The sequence below is a fragment of the Pogona vitticeps genome, chromosome 1 (genome assembly GCF_051106095.1).
Source record: "Pogona vitticeps strain Pit_001003342236 chromosome 1, PviZW2.1, whole genome shotgun sequence".
NCBI lineage: Eukaryota > Metazoa > Chordata > Lepidosauria > Squamata > Agamidae > Pogona > Pogona vitticeps.
Genome location: NC_135783.1, coordinates 232,884,612 through 232,905,795, shown reverse-complemented (window position 1 = coordinate 232,905,795; position 21,184 = coordinate 232,884,612). Strand labels below are relative to the sequence as shown.

General features: G+C 42.3%; 1 protein-coding gene across 2 annotated transcripts in view; it reads left to right on the top strand.

The window, feature by feature from the left end:
- Positions 1 to 350: 350 nt before the first annotated feature.
- The window catches only part of PDIA5 (protein disulfide isomerase family A member 5), a 238,635-nt gene continuing 217,801 nt past the window's right edge, over positions 351 to 21,184 (top strand). Inside the window, exon 1 of one of the 2 annotated variants that reach the window (XM_020801085.3) lies at positions 351 to 568. In XM_020801085.3, coding sequence (XP_020656744.3) covers positions 398 to 568 — 171 coding nt within the window. In that variant the 5' untranslated portion in view covers positions 351 to 397. The remainder of the gene's footprint in view (positions 569 to 21,184) is intronic. The other variant, XM_078376647.1, reaches the window with a different exon arrangement.

Here is a 21,184-nt window from a genome sequence, read left to right as displayed (position 1 = left end):
AGCGGCGTCCCGCTGGGGATATTTGCTCCTATCCCAGCAACGGGTCTGGCATCCGCTCTCGTCAAAACGGACTACGGTCTGAGGGGGATGCTTAATTTCTCTTTTCATGCCTCCTTGGAGCCAGAGACAGCATTTGTCCTGCAGAGCGTCGTCCCCCCCCCATCCCCATCCCGAGCTTTCCCTTGCAAAAGAGCGATGCCTGTCAGGAAGGGCGGGCAGGCAGGCGTTCCCTGTGTTGGTCTTGCCACCTGTTTCTTCCGCCTCGTTCGACCACCACCGAGCCGCCCGCGCCGGAGAAACTACAACCCCCAGCGTGCACCTCACCTTGGGCTACTCCGCTTCGGCAGGGCTTTTTTTTCTTCTTCTTCTTTTCCCTCTTCCCCCTTATGGATTGCGCATGCTTAGCCAGACGTGGCAGCAGCACGAGCAGGAGCGGCTTGTTCTTCTTCCAGCGCCAGCAAGTAGGCAGGCGGGCGAGAGCGAGCGGATGGCTGGGCACAGGGCTGGACGGACCCGGTGCTGTGGAGGAGGGAGAATGCTGCTGCTGCCTCTGCTGCTTGCCCTCATGGTGAGCGCTGCTTCTGGAGGACGGGGGGCGGGTGGGGGCGAGGAGAGGGAGAGGGGGGAGGTTGAGCTCTGGTGGGCGTTTCCTGAAGGATTCGGGTGGGGAAGGGAAGGGAAGGGAAGGGGGGCAGTTGTCCCGGAGCACTTTGCCTGGGCACCGGCGGCGGGAGGCTCTGTTGGGAAGGAAGCCTGCGGACGCGGAGCAGAGCCCGGGCTGTCAAAAAAGAAGCTGCGGGGGCAAGCAAGTTGTGGAGGAACCTGCGGCGGGAGGGAGGCAGAAGTGCAAAACTTCTTCGGCCTTTGGAAGCGGCGTTTGCGGGCGCGAAGAGGGGGAAGCGGAGGCTACCTGGCCGGGAATGGTCGCTTTTGTTAAAAACTGGCGCCGGTTTTCCCGCTTTTGGCACACACACACACACACACACACACCCCGCCCCCGTTGTTGCCCGCCTGGGGATGAGTTAAGAGAGAGGAAGCGTGGCTGCCCCGGGCTGACTTGCCGGCTGGCTTCAAAAAGCGCCGGGGTTCCCGATTGGCGCCTTTAGCTTTCCTACCTGCCTCTCTTGCCTCGGTGCTTCTGAAATGGTTACACAACAGCCTGTGCAGAGCTGGGGGGGGGGGGTCGTCAAATTTTCTTGCTTGTGACTCTCCTTCCCCTCCTCTCTTTTTCTTTCTTTCTTTCTTTCTTGCGATTCGTGTAAGTCGTCCCCTGCCAGATCTCTGCGAGGTTCTTCGTGGTTGTGGTCGTTCAGCTGGTTCATTCTCCGCGGAATTTAATGCAGGATGGCAATGCATTCATTCTGGCTTTCCTTTCTTTTTCTTTTTTTCCCCGAAAACCTTTTTTTTTTAATTTGGGAGGGGGCGGGAATGTCGCACACAGAAATGGATGTGGTGATCCGAATGTAGGACGACAGAACACGCTGCCTTCTTGTGTGTTCCTGCACAAGAGTTAATGTTTAACAGAACCAAGCTGTGTATGGCAATGCAGAAAGAGGTTTCCCTTGAATTTATTCGGATTTAGTTCCAGATAAGTGTATAGTACTGCAAGCTAAGTGCTGCTGACTGAAGCTTAGTGCTTCAAACCTACTCCCCCTAAGCTTGGTTCTTAGTGCAGCCTGATCCTGAGTGTGCTTACTCAGATGTAAACTCCACTGGGATCAGTGGGACTTAATCTCTAGTAAATGCAGAAATGATTGCTTCCTTATGATGCAGCCCCAGATGCACTTACTCAGAAGTAAATCCCACTGGGCAAAATGGGATTTTCTTCTTTGGAATCATGTTCAGGGCTGCAGCCTTAGTTTTAGTTAAAAAAATCTTTATTTCTGGGAGAGAGGAAGACAGGGTCTATGTGTACAATATTTTTCTTCAGAAATGGGACGGAGGAGAGGTGGAAGGCTGACAATTTGAGGTGTACATGGGTGATCATGTGTCTCTGACCTTCTCTGAAATGCCATGTGCTCACTGTTTGCTTTTCACTTCCCTTGATTCGGTTGTCCTTTTCCTCCCTCCAGATTCAAAACAGGAATACTGTACGTGTTTGTGTGTGTGTTTTGTTTCCGCTGCAATTTTGCAGTGCTTTTTTTTTTTAAAAAATGATCTCTTTGTATTTCCAAGTGCCTGAGGAGATGTAGTTCACAAAAATTCTATGTGGGAGATTTGATTGACTTAAATATGAGAATAAAATTATTTCTCACCCCATCTCTGTAACATCACAAGATTTTTTTTATGCATAGCTACACTTTGCTCAGTCGATTTCATATATGAACTCTTGTTGAAAATCAAAGAATTGTTGAAGTTGGGGGCATTGAATGAAAAAGCTTTTTGACACCACATCCAGAAACATAGAGGTATAATTTAAATGCAAAGAATACCACAAACTATTTAATAATGCTAGCTGTTAAAAGTGAAGGATTTTTTTTTTCCTGTGGTACAGAAAAAAGCTTTTAAAACTCTCCTAATTGATTCTGTAAAGAGCTTAACATGAATAAGTCAGAAGGTTGTTTAACATGAATGCTTGCATGATTTCTGTTTAACTTATTGGGTGGAATTAGACTTCCTTCTGTCCCTTGACAAATAATCATAACCTGAGTAACCTCTTAATATTCAGACACCTGCTCGCTCAATCAGAAGTGCACTTCTGAAATAGCATAGCACAGTAACAGTGTGGTACTTTGGTAAAGCAAACAAAAAAATGTCCTTGTGGTGGTATTGCCATTTGCCTTGCTTCCTACCTCTTGCCCACCCAATGTACAACCCCTGCCCACTCAATGCCATACCCACAAACCCAGTGCAACACTTGCCATCCCTGGAAGAAGACAGTTGATTTGCTAACATACACTGACCTCATGCCTCTACTGCAGTCCTTGCATCTTATGGAGAAAAAACAAAAACCTAAGCAAAGAAAAGTATTTATAATGTGTGCAGCCAGTTGTAAAGTGCCAACAAGATGTGTCCCTGGAGCTAAAGAGACAACCCGTGTTTGCATTAATTTTGTAACTGTGATAATACAACCTCATCCTCAGTGCCACTAGGTGGATGTATCCGCCTCATTCTAGTCAGTACAGTCAGCTGGTGAGGTAGCAAACCTGTGTCTGGACTGCACACCTATAGGTTGGGGATTGAGTGATGGGATAGCCTTCCATGAAAATAATTTGCTGTACATTAGATGCAGATATATTAGAACCTTTGTCATGACATATTTTTTTCTGTGTATAGGAATTTTCTTTAAATAATAGTCTGAAGTGCTACCGTTGACACATGGCTTTACTGCTTTTCTTTGTGAAAGAAGAATGTGACCACTTGTATCTTAATTATTAAAGCATCTTGAGATCCTGTGTGCAGTTGTCAAAAGGAAAGGGGAAAAAAATACATGAATGGTTAGGTCCTGCTAAAGGCACACATTACTCCATTCTGGCACAAAAGCCAGAATTTGATCCAAAGTCTTTATTGAGAAAAGGATTTAATTGAGGGAAGAGCCATATTGATGATGTTACTGCAATGCTAGAGGATCAGAGATGTAGGCATAGGAAGGGGGAGCTGGGAATTGCTCCAGAATCCGGATGTAACTATTGATCAAACAGCATCTGGGAGAGCTTGCAAGGATTAGCAAGTGGGTGTGGTTTGTTTAATTGATTTTAACACAAGGCATGTAGCCTGGCTGTAATGTATAGAATTTTGATTCATAGGGTAAAATCCTGTTGTGTAGCTTTGTACCATATAAATCAGTTTGGGGCATTAGAAATAAAATTCCTTTAAATTATCCCAGCGTTAGACTTTAAAAGTAAGTTGGCCCAAATGGACTTCATTGGCACTTTCAACTCTGCTTCAGTCAGTGCCCTTCAAAGAGTTCTTGCTTTTGTTGCTCCTACCAACCCCATATAAAACTTGTATCCTAGCTGCCAATCTTTGCTGTGCTTCACAAGGCCCTGAACTGGTAACAAAACTATGAAAGAACTGAGATGTTCTCTTTAGTTCCCATTGCCTGTAGTTCTACTCCACTCTTGTTCACTTTTTTTTAAATAGTTGCCTTCTCTACAAGATGAGGAAGCAGGGAAGATTTTCCCCTCAGTCCTGTGATCATTTAACTTGCTATAAACAAGCCTTGGAAGCACAAATGTGTGTATGTGTGCAGAGGGGAAAGGAAGCTTTAAATTAATTTAAATTAGTTACTTCTGGCACCTCAATCCAGTTTATACTGGTAGAACTGTGCCAACAGTATTTTGCCTATTGTGTCTGTCCCTGTCACTGCAAGCAGCCTGTGCTTTTTAGCCTCCTGAAAAAACATAATTAGAAGCTCTGTTTTTAAAGTTTGCTTATGAAGTCTAGCCTGTCATATTCCTGAACCCAGAATCAAGGAAATGGGTGAAACAACTCTGATTTAATTGGTTGTCTTCAGGACAATTTGCAAGTGATTCTGCAAACCGTGACTCACATAAGCTGGAACTTAATGTGATGTAGATGTAAATGGCATTGACTGTCGTGCTTCCTAGGCTTCTAGTACAGTGGGGTCTCTACTTAAGAACTTAATCTGTATTGGAAGGTGGTTCTCAAGTTGAAAAGTTCTTATGTTGAATCTGCATTTCCCATAGGAATGCATTGAAAACCATTTAATCCGTATCTGCTCTTTTCCGTCCATAGAAACTACAGTAGCATGAATCTGGATCCTATTGTTCAGTGCCAAGTCTGACTTTCCTATTGGGTGTGAAGACCAATTTTCTTGATGCTGCATCTTCCAGGGGCACCTTGAAAGAGGATCCCATTTGTAGGTTGTCCAATTAGTATAGTTGAAGATCTGATAAGACTTTGTTAGTTTTCCTGGTCCAAGCATAGTCCCCCGCCTTTTCCACGGGGGCCATCACCCACATCATGCAGCAGGCTCTGAGCAGCCACACGGCCTTCACCAAGCACAGCGAGCAGCTCGGCACCAAAGAAGGGGAAGTGGAAGAAATGGACCCGCTGAATCCCCAGACGGGGCTTTTCTACCGCTCGGCCTTGACGTAGTCTACATCTTTCATGATTCAGCTTGATCTAAAAATATTTTTAGTAGTCTTTATAGCAGTGTTTCCAAACCTTTTTTGATTCATGATCCCCTTTTATAATAGCAATATGTGACACATGTTGCATAAAATGGCATTTTAATGGGGTAAAGTTATCCCTTCTCAGAAAGTAAGAGTCTGTTTTCTGATGCATACATATACACACTAACTTGAATATTTGGTTCTGGAAGGTTGAAGAAGAAACTAACAAGAGCTACAATACATATAAGGTGACTCTTGACAACCCCCCCCCCCGAAATTGTGACACCCCCCTTGGGGTTTGTGACACCCAGATTGGGAAATACTGCTTTATAGGATATATGAAGCTTTTCTGTTTGTTAATTTGTTTTTGAAGAAACAGTTGGTTAAGGATTATTTAAATGAATCAGGTAGATATGCATTGCCAGCTGATGCCAGGGTAGAGATAAATTTGCTTGTGAGGTGTACTTGATGCAAACTATTCATAGTGGTGCTTTTGTTGGATTTATCTGGACTTTTATTTTCCTCCAACAAGATCTGGTAGAATTAAACATTAACAAGTGAGGGGCATAGAGAAGCTTTGTGATAAGGGCTGACTGTTTCTAGGTAAACAGCATTCAATGTCTTCTGTGTCTTAAGATACTTGGCGTTAATGACTACTCATACTGCCATCCATATAGTTATGTAACAATGACTGAAATCCTGTTACATGGCATGAGTTGCACTAAACTAGTCCAATTAACCAGTGAAGATTTAATGACTCAACTCCCTAAGTTGAATTGATTCAAATAGGCCTACGCTAGTTGTGGCTTACTGTGCTAAATGAAGTTGCAACTACAGCGGGGCCATTTGAATCAATGCAACTTACAAAGGTATTGACTGGCCAAATCCCTCCTGATTTCGTGGTCCTCTAGCGTGGCTTCCTATACTAAGGAACAGAATTTTAGCCATTGCCTTTCTGCCTGGCAGGTTCTATTGTTTAAAATGGCTATACTTTGATCCAAAAAAATGTAACTATCTCCAGTCCTGAATTATTTGTAATCAGTCTCTAGTCTTAGAATGAAACACTATGGAAATTTTGATGGAAAGAATTTCCGGTGAAACATTTCCCAATGTATACAAACATCCACTATTGTCTCTTGTTGTGGCTTTATAGTAGGGTAAGCAGAATGTAACTCAGGACCAGCTCATCCCTGGGTCATTTGCAAATAGATCACAGAGGCTTTTTGATTCTCAGTGTTTTTAACAAGAGGAAGAATAAAAAGGCCCCACAGCACCTATGTTTAGGTGTGTTTTTGAAAACAAATTCCAGGGCTGAATATGCATTCACAGACACATTAATTTGCAGGATGTATTTGATTATTGATTAAATATTAAATAAAATAAATTTAAATCATGATTTAAATGAAAAACCCAAATTTTTGATGATTTATTTTTTTATTTCAATCAATTAAAAAAAACATTGATTTTTATCCACTCTGTTTCTAAGAATCTGTTTCCACCCTGTCCAGAGGTAATATTTTGGATCCAGTTGGTGGTCCTTGGAATTCAAATGCAAAAATTGTAGCTTTCTCAAGGTGCCAGCCTGTCCGCATCTGCTCGAAAGGAATGCAATTCCCGTTGCTTTTCTGGGAATCTTTATTGCTATCTGACCTTTTTGTAAAGGAGATGAATATGCCATCCTATAGTTAACCTACAATGGCATCATGTAATTTATCTTTATTTTTCCTTATGTTCTATTTAGTCCCATGGTTTTCTCATGCTGAGCTTATATTGATTCTTCCAGTCCCCCATGTTGTATACACTAAACTATTCCTTATAAATTGCAACATTTTTGAACTTGAACATTTATATTAGCTTAGCACCGTTTTGAAAAAGCTTAACTCTTCATAATTCCATACATATTTAACTGTCATCCTAATCCTCAAGGCAATGCAGTGACTTACATCCCATGCGAATGACTGAAAGTAATAAGGTGTGCAGCAGCAAAATAGATTGAATATTGTAGGGCAAAAATCCAAAGACATACATCCACATATTCTTAAATGTACATTACATATTGTGTATATAATGCTAAGTTCATGCAGATCTTTGCTCCCCACTCTATGGTTGTAGGATCCAAATATTACAACTTCAATTCAGGAATCAGGCTGGAAAGAGTCTTTCCCCAACCTTCACCCTGGTAATATTGGGGAAGTTCATCTCATGTTGTTTTCTGCTTAAGGGGCAGCCTACAAGCGGATGAGCCCTGAGTAACTTAAGTTGCAAGTGAATGATGCAATTCGATTGTCCTTTGGGGCTTAGTTTTTTGCAACTGCGCTAGTAAGTTTCACATACATGTTTGTGCATTTGATGGTGTTGGTTTTGTGGAAGCTAGTTGTTGAAAGTAGACTGAATCAAAGTGATATACAGTAGTTGCTCTAAAAGGGCATTGTCATACCATTAGTTTGTGGTGAGATAATTGGAGTAGCTTATCGAACTTTGACTTAACAAGCCTGGCCATGTTTACCCTTGAACCCAGGGTTTTTGGAATATGACTTTAAAGAGGCTTAGCTTACAGTGACTCATTAGTAGAGTGTGTTCTGTGCTATAAGGTCAGAACCGACTTGTAGCAAGCCTAATAGGGCTTTCAAGGTAAGAGAGATATTTAAGAAGTGATTGTATCAGTGTCTCTCCTTCAGTGAGTTTCTGTGGCCAAATGGGGATTTGAACTCTGTTCTCCAGAGTCCTGGTCCATTACTGTCCACTACACCACACTGGGAATTATTGCAGTAGGTTTCCAATACTCTTTGGTGTCAGACCATGAAGTTGTCTCATGCTGGACATGTACAACTAGGAGCTTCCTTCTGCCAATTTAGATTAGGCATCCTTCAGTCTTGAGAGACTATGGTATTGTGCTCTGCATGGAGGGCTTGGAACGGCGTCTAGTGTGGCTGAGAAGGCCAATTCGAGAGTGACAATCCCTTCCACACTGAAGACAAATACAATCTGTCCCCTGTCCAGCTCCCTGATTTTGGTGGTTTCGGGACTGCCTCTTTGCCTTAGCCTGCTGGGCAAGTGTCTCTTCAAAATGCGAGAGGCCATGATGCACTGCTTGCCTCCAGGCTGAATGCTCATGTGTCAAGGTTTCCCATCTGTTGAGGTCCATTCTTAAGGCCTTCAGATCCTACTTGCAGATATCCTTGTATCACACCTGTGGTCTCCTTCTGGGGCGATTTCCCTGCACTAATTCTTCATACAGGAGATCTTTTGGAATCCGACCATCAGCCATTCTCACGACATGCCCAAGCCAACGTAGACTGTTTCAGTAATGTATACATGCTATAAATTCCAGCTTGTTCTAGGACTACTCTGTTTGGAACTTTGTCCTGCCAGGTGATGCCAAAAATGTGTCGGAGACAACGCATATGGAATCAATGCCAATTATGCTCTAGGGTATTTATCCAATGTAGCAAAGCAAATGGAAGGTTTTTATCTTTTCTTTTTCTTTTTTAAAGTGACATAAAATTGCATCCTTCTGATTTTTTGGCTGTACTGACTCAGAACTTGATTTGCACACTTTTCAGGAAAGGAGCTTTGTTGCTTTAAAAAAACAATCTTATTCAAAACATTAGTTTCCTCTCTGAAAATAACAAAGCATGATAGGCCTTGGTTATGGCAAAGGAAATCAAAGGTTGAAATTCTGGGAAAACATCTTAATAGAAAATAAATTGAGTTGTGGAATATTTCCAACAAAAGTTGGATGTGAATGTGTGCAGACTCAGTGAATATATTACTAGGGACACTTTCTGTTTCAGTAAGTAAGTGTTGGCCCAGATGGACTTCAGAGTCATTTTTGACTCTACTTCGTTCTGTCCTCTTCATAGTGTGCTTGCGCTCGTTGCTGCAGCCCGCCCCATATAAAATTTCCATCCTATTTGCCAATATTTGTTGTGCTCTTCTCTCATTCCTTAATGTGCTGAAGATGGCCATCTGTCTGTCTGGCTTTCTTTCTCTCTCACACACACAATTTCAACTGCTCTGTGGGTTTTCTTCAAGGAAAATTAAGAATCCATTTCCTTCTTTGCTTGGGAGTATTGAAAGAGAGGCTGGCTGGAAGGCAGGAAGGACGGGCGGGAAACCTCTCCAGGACTCAGTATGGCTTACGTTAGCACCCATCCTCCTGCCTCACCTGCCAGTCCAGCTCTGAGTTTTTTGGTGGCAATGCTGGTCTGGAAGGAAACTGCCTCAAGCAGCTGGGAGTCTGGGCAAAATGGTGACAGCTTAAATAATAATGTATAGTCTTTTGTTTCCTCTACTGGCCAGTCTGATTATTACAGAGAAAATCCATATTTTTAGGTATTTTCATTTAATATTTTCATACTGAGGGAAAATGAATCAGTAGATTGATCCAGCAGATACGGGGTCCTGCTGCATTTGAAAAAAGCTCACTAACATTTTTAGTCAATGGAGAAGATTTGCAAAAATGCATTAGCAAGAAGGGTATATACCAAAACATGCACAAATTTCTGCGCAGGAATTTTAGAAAGCCTTACAGGGGAATTTGGATGGGATGAGAATATCACTGGGATTCTGTGAAAAGCTATGAAAAAAGTGTTTTTTCCCCACATTCCTAAGTGTTGGTATGTTAATGCAAACTATATGAATACATTGACATGTAAAGCTCATTCTAGGCGGCAATGATTTGCCTGTCACATGTATTTCAGAAATTTTAAGTGCAGTATTCTGTATTCTTGACAGACATGAGATGTGTTTGAAGACACATCTGGTGACTGCAACACAGAGGAGGACACTTTTAAAATGGTCAGGTGAAATCTGTTGATTCTCAGCATTCTGAAAACCCATGTGGAAAATATGAGCACTGGAAAAGGAAGTAAGACAGGATGCCCAGGTTGAAAAAATATGGGCAAATGAGAGAGCAACAGATTATTGCAAGTTGGAAACTCAGTTCCAGTATCATTTTTAAAAGGTCATGTTTTGATCTGAAGCATGTTCCCATGCAAGTAAGTCTCATTGACTTCAATCTTGATTCTAGGTAGAATGTCAATCTTGACTGGTTGTTTAGTTGCGATATGTTTGTTATGGCTTCCTCACACAGAACTTCTTTGAAAATATTTAATGAATGCTTAAGGGACGTGGTGGCGCTGCAGGTTAAACCACAGAAGCCTCTGTGCTGTAAGATCTGTAGATCTTCAGCTGTACAGTAAGTTTGAATCCACGCGACGGAGTGAGCGCCCGTCGCTTGTCCCAGCTCCCGCCAACCTAGCGGTTCGAAAGCATGCAAATGCAAGTAGATTAATAGGGACCACCTTGGTGGGAAGGTAACAGCGTTCCGTGTCTAAGTCGCACTGGCCATGTGACCACGGAAGATTGTCTTCGGACAAAACTCTGGCTCTATGGCTTGGAAACGGGGATGAGCACCGCCCCCTAGAGTCGAAGACGACTGGACAAAAATTGTCAAGGGGAACCTTTACCTTTACCTTTTAACTGTTGATGTACCAACTCCAAGCTGTGATTAAGAACTTCTTGAAACACAGTAACTCAATACATGAACATAATTTGCAATAAATACCACCAGCCTTTAGTAATCTTCTACAAGAATCGTCTGATTAACGTTTTGGTTAAACACCACATTATTAATCAACGTACCTGTTAAGCACATCAAGCAATTAGCACTTTCAGTCGTGACAATTATTAGTTTGAAAAAACAATCAGGAGTTCATGACAAGTGGCATATTAGTCTGTTCTTTAAAACCCTGTCTTGTGGACTGTGGGGGTTCACCTCTGCTCCCTCTTTTTGAGACTTCCCAAAAGACAGGCCAGGCTCAGGTTCTTGCTTCAAATCATCAGCCTTTATTTCCTGCTCAGTAGACAATATATTCTTTGGCAATAGCTTATCTAACTTTCCTTCTTCCCTTAACGGAGGGGTTAAGGGATTTAGGGAACAGTTCACTGGCTTATCCATTTTCTCAGGTTCCTGGGTTGTTACAGTTTCACATTCCAGTCCTCCCCATGGATCCCTGATTCCTGCAGGTACAATAGGGGCAACGATTCATCCATCCATCAGTCCCCTGTCCTTGTGGCCTTCTTGAGTTAGGTGATTGCCCAGGGGGCTTCTCTTTTTCTTCTGTCTCCGGCTTTGGCTTCAGCTTGTCTGGAGTTTCCCTCACTTTCCAGGGCAGAGGAGATGGCAGTTAGTGAGAGAGTGTTATCTTTTTACCTGGTTTTTCACATAGACCTCCAAGAAAATCTGGGCAGGCTTGTTTTGGGGCAATCAAAGATTTGTATAAGGCAGAAATATTGCTGTTCTTAGTGAAATGAATTGTTTCCATAGATCTTAAGCTGCATAAGTCAGGGTTTGTTGCTTGTGCGTGACTGGGTATTTGGGTGACATTTTTCCAAATACAGTATATGATCAAGGTGCACAGTATATGAACTACAATTCTCATAAATGAAAAACTTCATGGCAGTGACTGCCTCATGATGGGTTATAGTCTTACCAACATCTTGTGTAGGTCAAGTTTCCATTTGTTCATTTAAATCTTAATACCTTGTCTCCCTGAAAATAAGACAGGGTCTTGTATTAATTTTTGCTCCAAAAATGCAGTAGGGCTTATTTTCAGGAGATGTTTTATTTTTTTCATGTACAACAATCTACATTCATTTAAATTAGGGGTCTCAAACATGCAGCCCAGGAGCCATTTGCGGCCCCCCAGATGATAGTTTGTGGCCCTCGCCTTGCCTGCCCCCCTAAAGCGCCCACACATCCTCTGCTGTCAAGAGTAAAGAAAAAGCCTTGCCTCTCTCGCCGGCTCTCTCCCAAGTCAGCACCTCTTGCACCCTCCATCCAGAAATGCAGCCTGCCAGCCAGCCCACCTGTCTGTCGCCTAAGGAAACTCCTGGGCGGCTTCCTCGGGCTCTTGCTCCGCTTGGCGGAAAATCTGATGCAGTCCAGCCTCACCCAGACTCTGCCTCTAGCGGCCCCCAGGTAAATTGAGTTTAAAACCCCTGATAAATACAGTCATGTCATCTTCTGGTTGCTGCACAATGGTGGAGAGTGGAGTTTCACTTAACTTGGGCTTATTTTGGGGGTAGGGCTTATATTACAAGCATCCTGAACAATCATACTAAGGCTTATTCTAAGGTTAGGTCTTATTTTCAGAGAAACAGGGTAGTCAGTCTGGAGCTGTGGTAGGCTAACTTGCATGCCTCAGGTAAGAGACTAAAAAAGAGAATTCCATTAATAGATTCAGTGAGATTAAAAAATGCAGGAATATGTGTGTGGTTGCCATAGTTATTCTCAGTAATTTCAAGAGTGGTGTATACGTGCATAAGAAATAGGTCACTCCTACAGAGCAATCCTGTGTGTGACTACTCAGAAGTAATCTGAATTAAATGCATTAGTATTTATTTGTAGTAGTGTGTGGGCCCAAGATTAAAGTTTTCTTAATTTGTGTTTGATGGAGTTGACTTGCAGTAGAATGTAGGACTGCACATTCAGATGTAAGGTGTTGCCCTCTGGTCTGCAACTTTCATTGCCATGAATTTCTGTAATTACATCTCTTTTAATAATAGGGCTACAGATAGATGGGTTCTACACCTTGCAAATTTTTAACTGGCCATTTTGTTCTTGTTTGTAAATAACCTGCCTGATTTATATCTAGCAAATAAGAATGGCTTTGTACTGAGTAAGCTTTATACTGGCTTTGAATTATTTCAACCTACAAAAATTTGTTAACATCTGGCTACCCTGCTGTAGCAGTGTACTGAATGTGAGACAGCCTTTGAAAATGTTTCAGAGTTACAAATTAGTATTAGAAAGCATGGCCATGCAGTAGTAACAGCAAGTTGTTGTTTAGTCATTAAGTTGTGTCTGACTCTTCGTGACCCCATGGACCAGAGCACGCCAGGCCCTCTGGTCTTCAACTGGTCAAATTCACATTGGTAGTTTTGATGACACTGTCCAACCATCTCGTCCTCTGTTGTCCCCTTCTCCTCTTGCCTTCACACTTTCCCAACATCAGGGTCTTTTCCAGGGAGTCTTCTGTTCTCATGAGATGGCCAAAGCATTGGAGCCTCAGCTTCAGGATCTGTCCTTCCAGTGAGCACTCAGGCTTGATTTCCTTCAAAATGGATTCTCTTTGCAGTCCAGGGGACTCTCAAGAGTCTCCTCCATAACCACAATTCAAAAGCATCAGTTCTTTGGCAGTCAGTCTTCTTTATAGTCCAGCTCTCACTTCCATACATTGGTACCTGAAAAACCATAGCTTTGACTATGCGGACCCTTGTCGGCAAAGTGATGTCTCTGCTTTTTAAATGCTCTCTAGGTTTGTCATTGCTTTCCTCCCAAGAAACAGGCGTCTTTTAATTTCGTGGCTGCTGTCCCCATCTGCAGTGATCCTGGAGCCCAAGAAAGTAAAATCTGTCACTGCCTCCAGATCTTCCCCTTCTATTTCCCAGGAGGTGATGGGACCTGTGGCCATGATCTTAGTTTTTTTGATGTGGAGCTTCACTCCATTTTTTGCGCTCTCCTCTTTTACGCTCATTAAGAGGTTCCTTAATTCCTCCTCACTTTCTGCCATCAGAGTGGTATCATCTGCATATCGGAGGTTGTTGATATTTCTTCCGGCAATCTTAATTCCGGTTTGGGTTTCATCCAGTCCTGCCTTTCTCATTATGTATTCTGATTATAAATTAAATAAGCAGGGAGACAATATACAGCCTTGTCATACTCCTTTCCCAATTTTGAACCAATCAGTTGTTCCATATCCAGTTCTAACTGTTGCTTCCTGTCCCACATAGAAATTTCTCAGGAGATAGATAAGGTGGTCAGGCACTCCCATTTCTTTAAGAACCTGCCATAGTTTGCTGTGGTCCACACAGTCAAAGGCTTTTGCGTAGTCAATGAAGCAGAAGTAGATGTTTTTCTGGAACTCTCTGTCTTTCTCCATAATCCAGTGTATGTTAGCAATTTGGTCTCTAGTGCCTCTGCCCCATCGAAATCCAGCTTGTACTTCTGGGAGTTCTGGTCCACATACTGCTGAAGCCTACCTTGTAGAATTTTGAGCATAACCTTGCTCAAAATAATATACTATCTAGGTGATTCCAATTTATGGCAATCCTTTCTAGGCTTTTTAAAGAATTGAGTTTTACTGAGGCTACATGGGCTGGCTGTACTCTTGGGAGGAACAATGAGGAATTGAATTCTCAACCTGTGGTTCCCCAGCCTAATACCTAACTCATTGAGCAGGCTGCTCTAAAGAGGCTGATGGCTGTACATATCATAATTTCTGAGAACACTGTGTTAATCCGTTTGTTGATCCTTCTTAAGGATCTTTGGAGGATTAACAAACAGGTCCTTGGAGTTTCAATCTCACAAATTAAAAAATTATGTTAAGTACATATACGTATGTAGGTGAGCCTGTTTTGTTGACCAGTCTGCAAGCTAAGAAGACAAATGAGGAATGGGTGTTTGGTTTTATGCTAAACCCTGCTACTCCTTGCTCATTCCTGGTTTTCTTGATTAATTGGTGATGAAGGAAACTTTTTTATTTTGGCTGACTGATATTGCCAATTACATAGACGAAATCTTGCGGCTTTAAGAACCACCAGTGGGATTCCCTGAATGCCAACAATTTCTGGCTCTTCATAAGGAGACACACCTCAGATTGTTTTCCAGAGGAGGTCAATCCCATTGTTTTCCTTTCCTATTTTTAATAAAACATGCAAATATATTCATTCTTCATAAAGAACTAAAGCCCACATGCCTTTTCTTCTTATTTCTTTGTAAAATTAGGGTATAGGTAGCTTTTCAGAGTGAAACTACGGCCGAAACAACTGAGACTGGCAGTCGTCAGCTGAAATAATCAGCACTATCTCTTTTAAACTGGGATGCCTTGCAGCTTTTGACTTGATCTTAAACTTGTTTGTTTTGTTGAAGCTGTTCTGTCACAAGGCTTTTCCATTTTCTCAGGTTTGATGAAAAAGAATCTGAAGATTGCCTTCTGACACTGAGTGGTAAGCATGTGTTGTAAGCTGTTTCACTGTGTAAGAAGCTGGCCTCTTCATTTAGGCTAATTTTTTAAAAATGTCTTTTTTGTTGAAGTTTTGCATTTTGTAAATGAATGCAAAATGAATTGTGAGCAACAATTTTTATCTCTGTGGGATGATAGCCCTTATCATTTTTCAGCATATTTGAATGTGCACAGTAATTGGTTTCCATTTCTGTAGTAATATGGTCTCTAGGCCTCATGTTTCTGACCATGTCCTATCGGTTCTTCAGGTGTTTGCCACTTTCTCTGTTGCTTTACCACTTAGTATTAATGTGTATGCTACTGGTATCTTAACATTTTTCTGTGTAATTTATTTGTGTGAACACCTCCGATCCCAAATGGACCTAGGAGGTTGCCATCTTTCATGTCCTGCTCTGTAGAATCAGATGTATGGATATTTGCTTCCACAGTTTTTATTCAACACTCCACAAGCTTTCTATATAAACCAACATTCAAACAGTCTCAACTAACTTCCAACTTTGTATTTTCACATCTTTAACATCATTGACACAGGTTTCTCCTTTGGTTCTGGGTCTACCCCTTAATGCTTGACACTCCAACTCAGAGTTTGATGGGTCACTGGCCTCAAATAAGCTAGACACACAGTGCTGCAACAAGGATGGATGGTTTATAGTACCAAGGATGGATGGGACTGGATAACTCCCCCGGTATGTTCTGTGTCTCCCAAATTCCCAGCCAGGTCTGTTTCGAAGTAGACAGGTGAATCCCCTGAGCCAAGTGGCATTTGTCCTTCCCCTTTTACCAGAGAAAGAAAGTTTAAGAGGAGGGAAATTACTGCAGTGTCATTCTGCTTCAGCTTTTGATTTCCTTAGAAAAACGATTTCACCTGTCCAGAGATCTCTTCTCTCTCTCTATTTCCATTCAGGTGGGGGAATTATTCAATTAATTTAATTTAAATTTGAATGACTATGATTGAATTGAAAGGAATCTGGCATGTCTAACTAGGTGATGTGGTTATATATGGTTCCTGCTTTATTTTTTTGTATTTTTTGTATTTTTTGTATTTTATTTTTTTTTCATCTGGAGGGACATAAGACTGATAAGTAGAGATGGGGCTATTTGTATATGAATATCCCTGCATACTTGGAGTTGACGAGGGTCCAGCCCCTGGGGCCGGACTGTCCATTTACAGCTCTGCCAGCAGCGGTATCACTCATCCTTCCAATCACTCCCGGAGCACAGCTCTCTTCCTGCTCACTAGCCACTCCAAGCAGAGGGAGGGAGGGCAAGTTTCTCAGCATGGCTGTCAAGTGGCTAGCAAGCGGGAGGAGAGTGGTGCATCTGGAAGGATGAGTGATGCCAGATGTGTCAGTGGATGGTCTGACCCCAGGAGCTGGAACCTTGTTAACTCCAGCTGTGCAGGGATATTTGTATTTGTATACAAATACCCCCATCTCTGCTGATAAGCTTGATAGTGGAGGGAGAGGGAAGTGTCAGCTGTCACTTATTCATGGATCAGGAGCAAGGTCAGATCTGTGATAATGGGTAGGAGGAGATATGACACTGAGAAAAGGAGAGGCCATTACAGGAGAGCATGCTCCAGATGTTTAATATCTGTCCTATATGCTGGTCTCCCTTTCATCCTACAGAACTGAGGTAAACTTACTAGCTGACTGTAAAGATCTGCTCATGCTGCTGCTAAATGCTAGGTTGGTCCAAAATAAATCCAAACTAATTTGTAACTGTATAGTAGGTGAAAAGGCTGACCTGGTTTGTGTAACTGAAACCTGGATGGTAAAGGAAGGTGGAATCACCATTTCCCAGATATGCCCCTCAGGATATTCCATCCAGCACCATGGTGGATCAAAGGAATGGGGATGGGTTGTTGACATAGTCCATAGGAAATCTATTAAGGTGAGCAGGATCTCTGCCCATTCAGGCCAAGGCCTGGAGTGCCTTCTCCGGATATTGGGCCAGTGGGACAGAGTGGGAATCATGTTGTGGTACTGCGCCCAACACTTTCTCTATCAGGGCTAACGGACTTGATCTCGGGTGCACTGTTGAGGGCCTCCAGACTCTTTGTTGTGGGGTACTACAGTGGGGTCTTGACTTGAGAACTTAATCCGTATTGGAAGGCGGTTCTCAAGTCAAAAAGTCTGTAGGTCAAGTCTCCATTGACCTACAGTGCATTGAAAACCGATTAATCCCGTAACAGGCCGTTTTTGTTCCATTTTGGTTTTTTTCTGGTCTGTAAGTCATTTCTCAGGCTGCAAGTCAAACCTAAATTTTGCGGCCAGAGAAGTCTGTAACTCAAAAAGTCTGTAAGTCAAGCCGTCTGTAAGTCAAGGGTCCACTGTAACATCCAAATGGAGACATGTTGCCAGGGTGGCCTTGGAGTTCATGGGCATTATGGCATCCAACATGACCCAGCATGTCACAGATCCTACACATGTGGTAAGGCACACCTTGGACCTGTTTTCATGTCTGAGCAGAGAGAAGATGGTCTGAAGGTGGTGAACCTTGAGTTATCTGCCTTGTCATGGTCAGATCATCACCTGCAGAAATTTGGACTTTGTACAACGATACTCTTCTCTGGGATGAATGGGCCTATTAGAATGGTCCACTCCTGAAGACTGATGGATCAGACAGGTTTCCAGAATGACCTTGGGAGTTTTCTGGCTGATCTGTTTGACGTTCCTGAAAGTGCAGGTCATCCACTGGTATTCAGAGGGGAACTGGGCAATAGACATGATTGCTTCTAAACACCTTCTTCATTGCAGAATCTGATCTTCACCATGTCTTACAGAAAAGTTGACAGCAATCAAGTAATCAAGAAGAAAATGAGAAAGCAAACTGAAGGAATCTGAATGCAACTTGGTTGCAGTCAGGAAGATGCCTGGTAAATATTGTAATTTACTTAAGGCAGCAAAAAGAGGCTGTAATCTAGATTGATTAAAGTGGCCTCCAATAGGTGGGATTCTTTCGAGTTGTCCACAGCCTTACAAATGCCAGACAGGTGCACACATTACAATGAAGTATAGAGAATTGCAACCAACTGGCAGCCTATTTCAGATCTAAGATTGAATGCATCTGTTGGGACCCTGACTCCTTATTTATCCCAGTAGATCAGATTGAGAATCAGGTTTTATTGGATCAGTTTCAGTTAGTGAGGCTTGGGGATTAGACAAGATATTACATGTTGTAAAGCTACTACTTTTTTAGATCCTTCCCTATCTTGGCTGTTAAAAGCTCCCAAGGGTGCAACAGTAGAATGGACCATTCCATCAGTGCTTCTCTTCAGGAAGGCCACGTGCCCTCCTGCTTAAAACAAACTATAATAAGACCTGTTCTTAAGGAAACTTGTTTGGTGACAGACAATTTGAACAAATATAGTGGAATCTCAACTATTCCATTTTTGTGCAAGTTAATCAAGAGGGTGGTACCTGACCAACTGCAGGTGTTCGTGGAAGAAATGGATAGTCTGGGTCCATTTCAATCAGGGTTTAGGCAATGACATGGACTGAAACAGCATTGGTTGCTCTGCAAGATGATCTCCTATGGGAGATATATAAGGGGAGTGTAACACCGTTGGTCCTTCTGGATCTTTCTGTGGCCTTTGATACCGTTGACTATGATATCTTTATGGGAAGTCTGTCAAGTTTGGGGATTGGGGGCTTCATTCTCTGCTGGTTCCAGTCCTTCCTTGAGGGCTAATCAGTGGTGGTACAGCTTGTAGATGTTGTCTCCATTCCATGGGAATTTGGCTGTGGGCTTCCACAGGGATTGATCATTCCCACAATGCTTTTTAACATCTACATGAAGCTGCTGGGGGAAGTAATACAGAGCTGTGGCATTTGATGCCCCCAGCTTACTCTGTGACACAGCTGTATCTCCTTTGCTTCATCTGCAGGTGATGCTGTACAGGTCATTGACTGCTGCCTAGCATCCATGATGGATTGGACAAACACTGATAAACTAAAACTGAATCTAGATAAGACAGAAATCATGCTATTAGAGGAACTGTCTAACCTGTTAGAAGGAAACATTTTTTGGTCTCAAATGAGTTTCACTCCTGCAGCTTGGGTGTACTCCTGGACATGACACTCTTTGTGGAGGCTCAAATATCTGTTGTGGCCTTTTATTAATTCCAGTTGATTGCTCAATTACGCCTCTACCTGTGTAAGAAATGCCTAGTAACAGTGGTTTATGTACAGTGGACCCTTGACTTACAGACGGCTTGACTTACAGACTTTTTGAGTTACAGACTTCTCTGGCCGCAAAATTTAGGTTTGACTTGCAGCCTGAGAATTGACTTACAGACCAGAAAAAAACCAAAATGGAACAAAAACGGCCTGTTACGGGATTAATCGGTTTTCAATGCACTGTAGGTCAATGGAGACTTGACCTACAGACTTTTTGACTTGAGAACCGCCTTCCAATACGAATTAAGTTCTCAAGTCAAGACCCCACTGTATTGGTAATTTGAGTAATAGACTACTGTAATGTTCTCTGCATAGGGCTGCCCTTGAAAACAATATGGGAACTTCAGCAAGTCCAAATTGCTCTGGCCAGGATGATTTTCAGAACTAGCAAATTCAACCATACATCCTTAGTCTTCGCACACCTTCATTGGTTTCTTGTTAGTTTCTGTGCTTGATTCAAGGTGCTGGTTATGGCCTATAAAGCCCTTAACTACTTAGGACCTCAGTACCTGTTGGAATGTGTCTGTCAGAAATCAGCTTACCATTTCACCTGCTCCAGTCAGTCCATATCGCTAAAAGTGGACATACCAAGGGAGACCAATAAGTCGACAAGGAATTGAGCCTTTTTTTGTGGTGATCCCAGTCTTTGGAATAAGTTACCAACTGAAATGCACCAGGCTACTTCACTCCATGTGAAAATGGGTGAAAACAGTTATTCAAAGCTGCCTTCAAACAAGTGATTGTCCTGGATGCTGTTAAAGATTTTAAAAAAAATTAAATCCACACTATTAAATCACCATAATATATTTTGTTATTTGGGGTTTTGTAGGGCTTAGGTTTTAACCCGTAAACCTCCCAGAGTAGTGCTTGCACTCATGGGAGCATATATTAATTAGTAATAAACTAATGCAGTGACTATACTACTGTAGCGATAAACAAACGTAGAAAAGCAAAGACACCAGTGGCAATATTCTGGGTCAAAAGGTTTAAACTTGGTGTTTTTAGGCACTTTAAAGAATAAAATACAGATACCCAACATGTTGTTGTTTAGTCATTAAGTCATGTCTGACTCTTCGTGACCCCCATGGACCAGAGCACGCCAGGCCCTCCTGTCTTCCACTGCCATCCGAAGTTTGGTCAAATTCATGACACTGTCCATCCATCTCGTCCTCTGTCGTCCCCTTCTCCTCTCACCTTCACACTTTCCCAACATCAGGGTCTTTTCCAGGGAGTCTTCTCTTCTCATGAGATGGCCGAAGTACTGGAGCCTCAGCTTCGGGATCTGTCCTTCCAGTGAGCACTCAGGGTTGATTTCCTTCAGAATGGATAGGTTTCTTCTCTTTGCAGTCCAGGGGATTTTCAAGAGTTGCCTCCAGCACCAGAATTCAAAAGCATCAATTCTTCGGCGGTCAGCCTTCTTTATGGTCCAGCTCTCACTTCCATACATCGCTACTGGAAAAAACCATAGCTTTGACTATGGTACCCAACATACCTGTGCTTACATTTGCCATTGTTGCTGAAAAATGGATTAAAATCAGAGGGATTCTTGTTTTTGTAAATAAACCTTTATTCAGTCATCCTGCTCTGTTTTGTAGAGATGAGAGGTAAACTATAGATTAGTGCAGAAGGATGATGCTCTAAGAGCACAGCATGTTATTAAAATCAATGTAGGAAAATCATGCATGAAATACATGCCAGCAGAACAAACTAAAGATTACAGTGCTAATCCTCAAGCTGCAAACATTAATGTTGTCAGTTCTATTATAGTACTTCTGTTTTTCAGTAGGATATTAATTTCTTCATCTATGCTCATAGAAACAAGTTTTGTTTTTTAAAGTTGCTCCTTCTTGAACATTGTATTAGGAAACTTTAGTGTGAAATAATTGACCTAGAA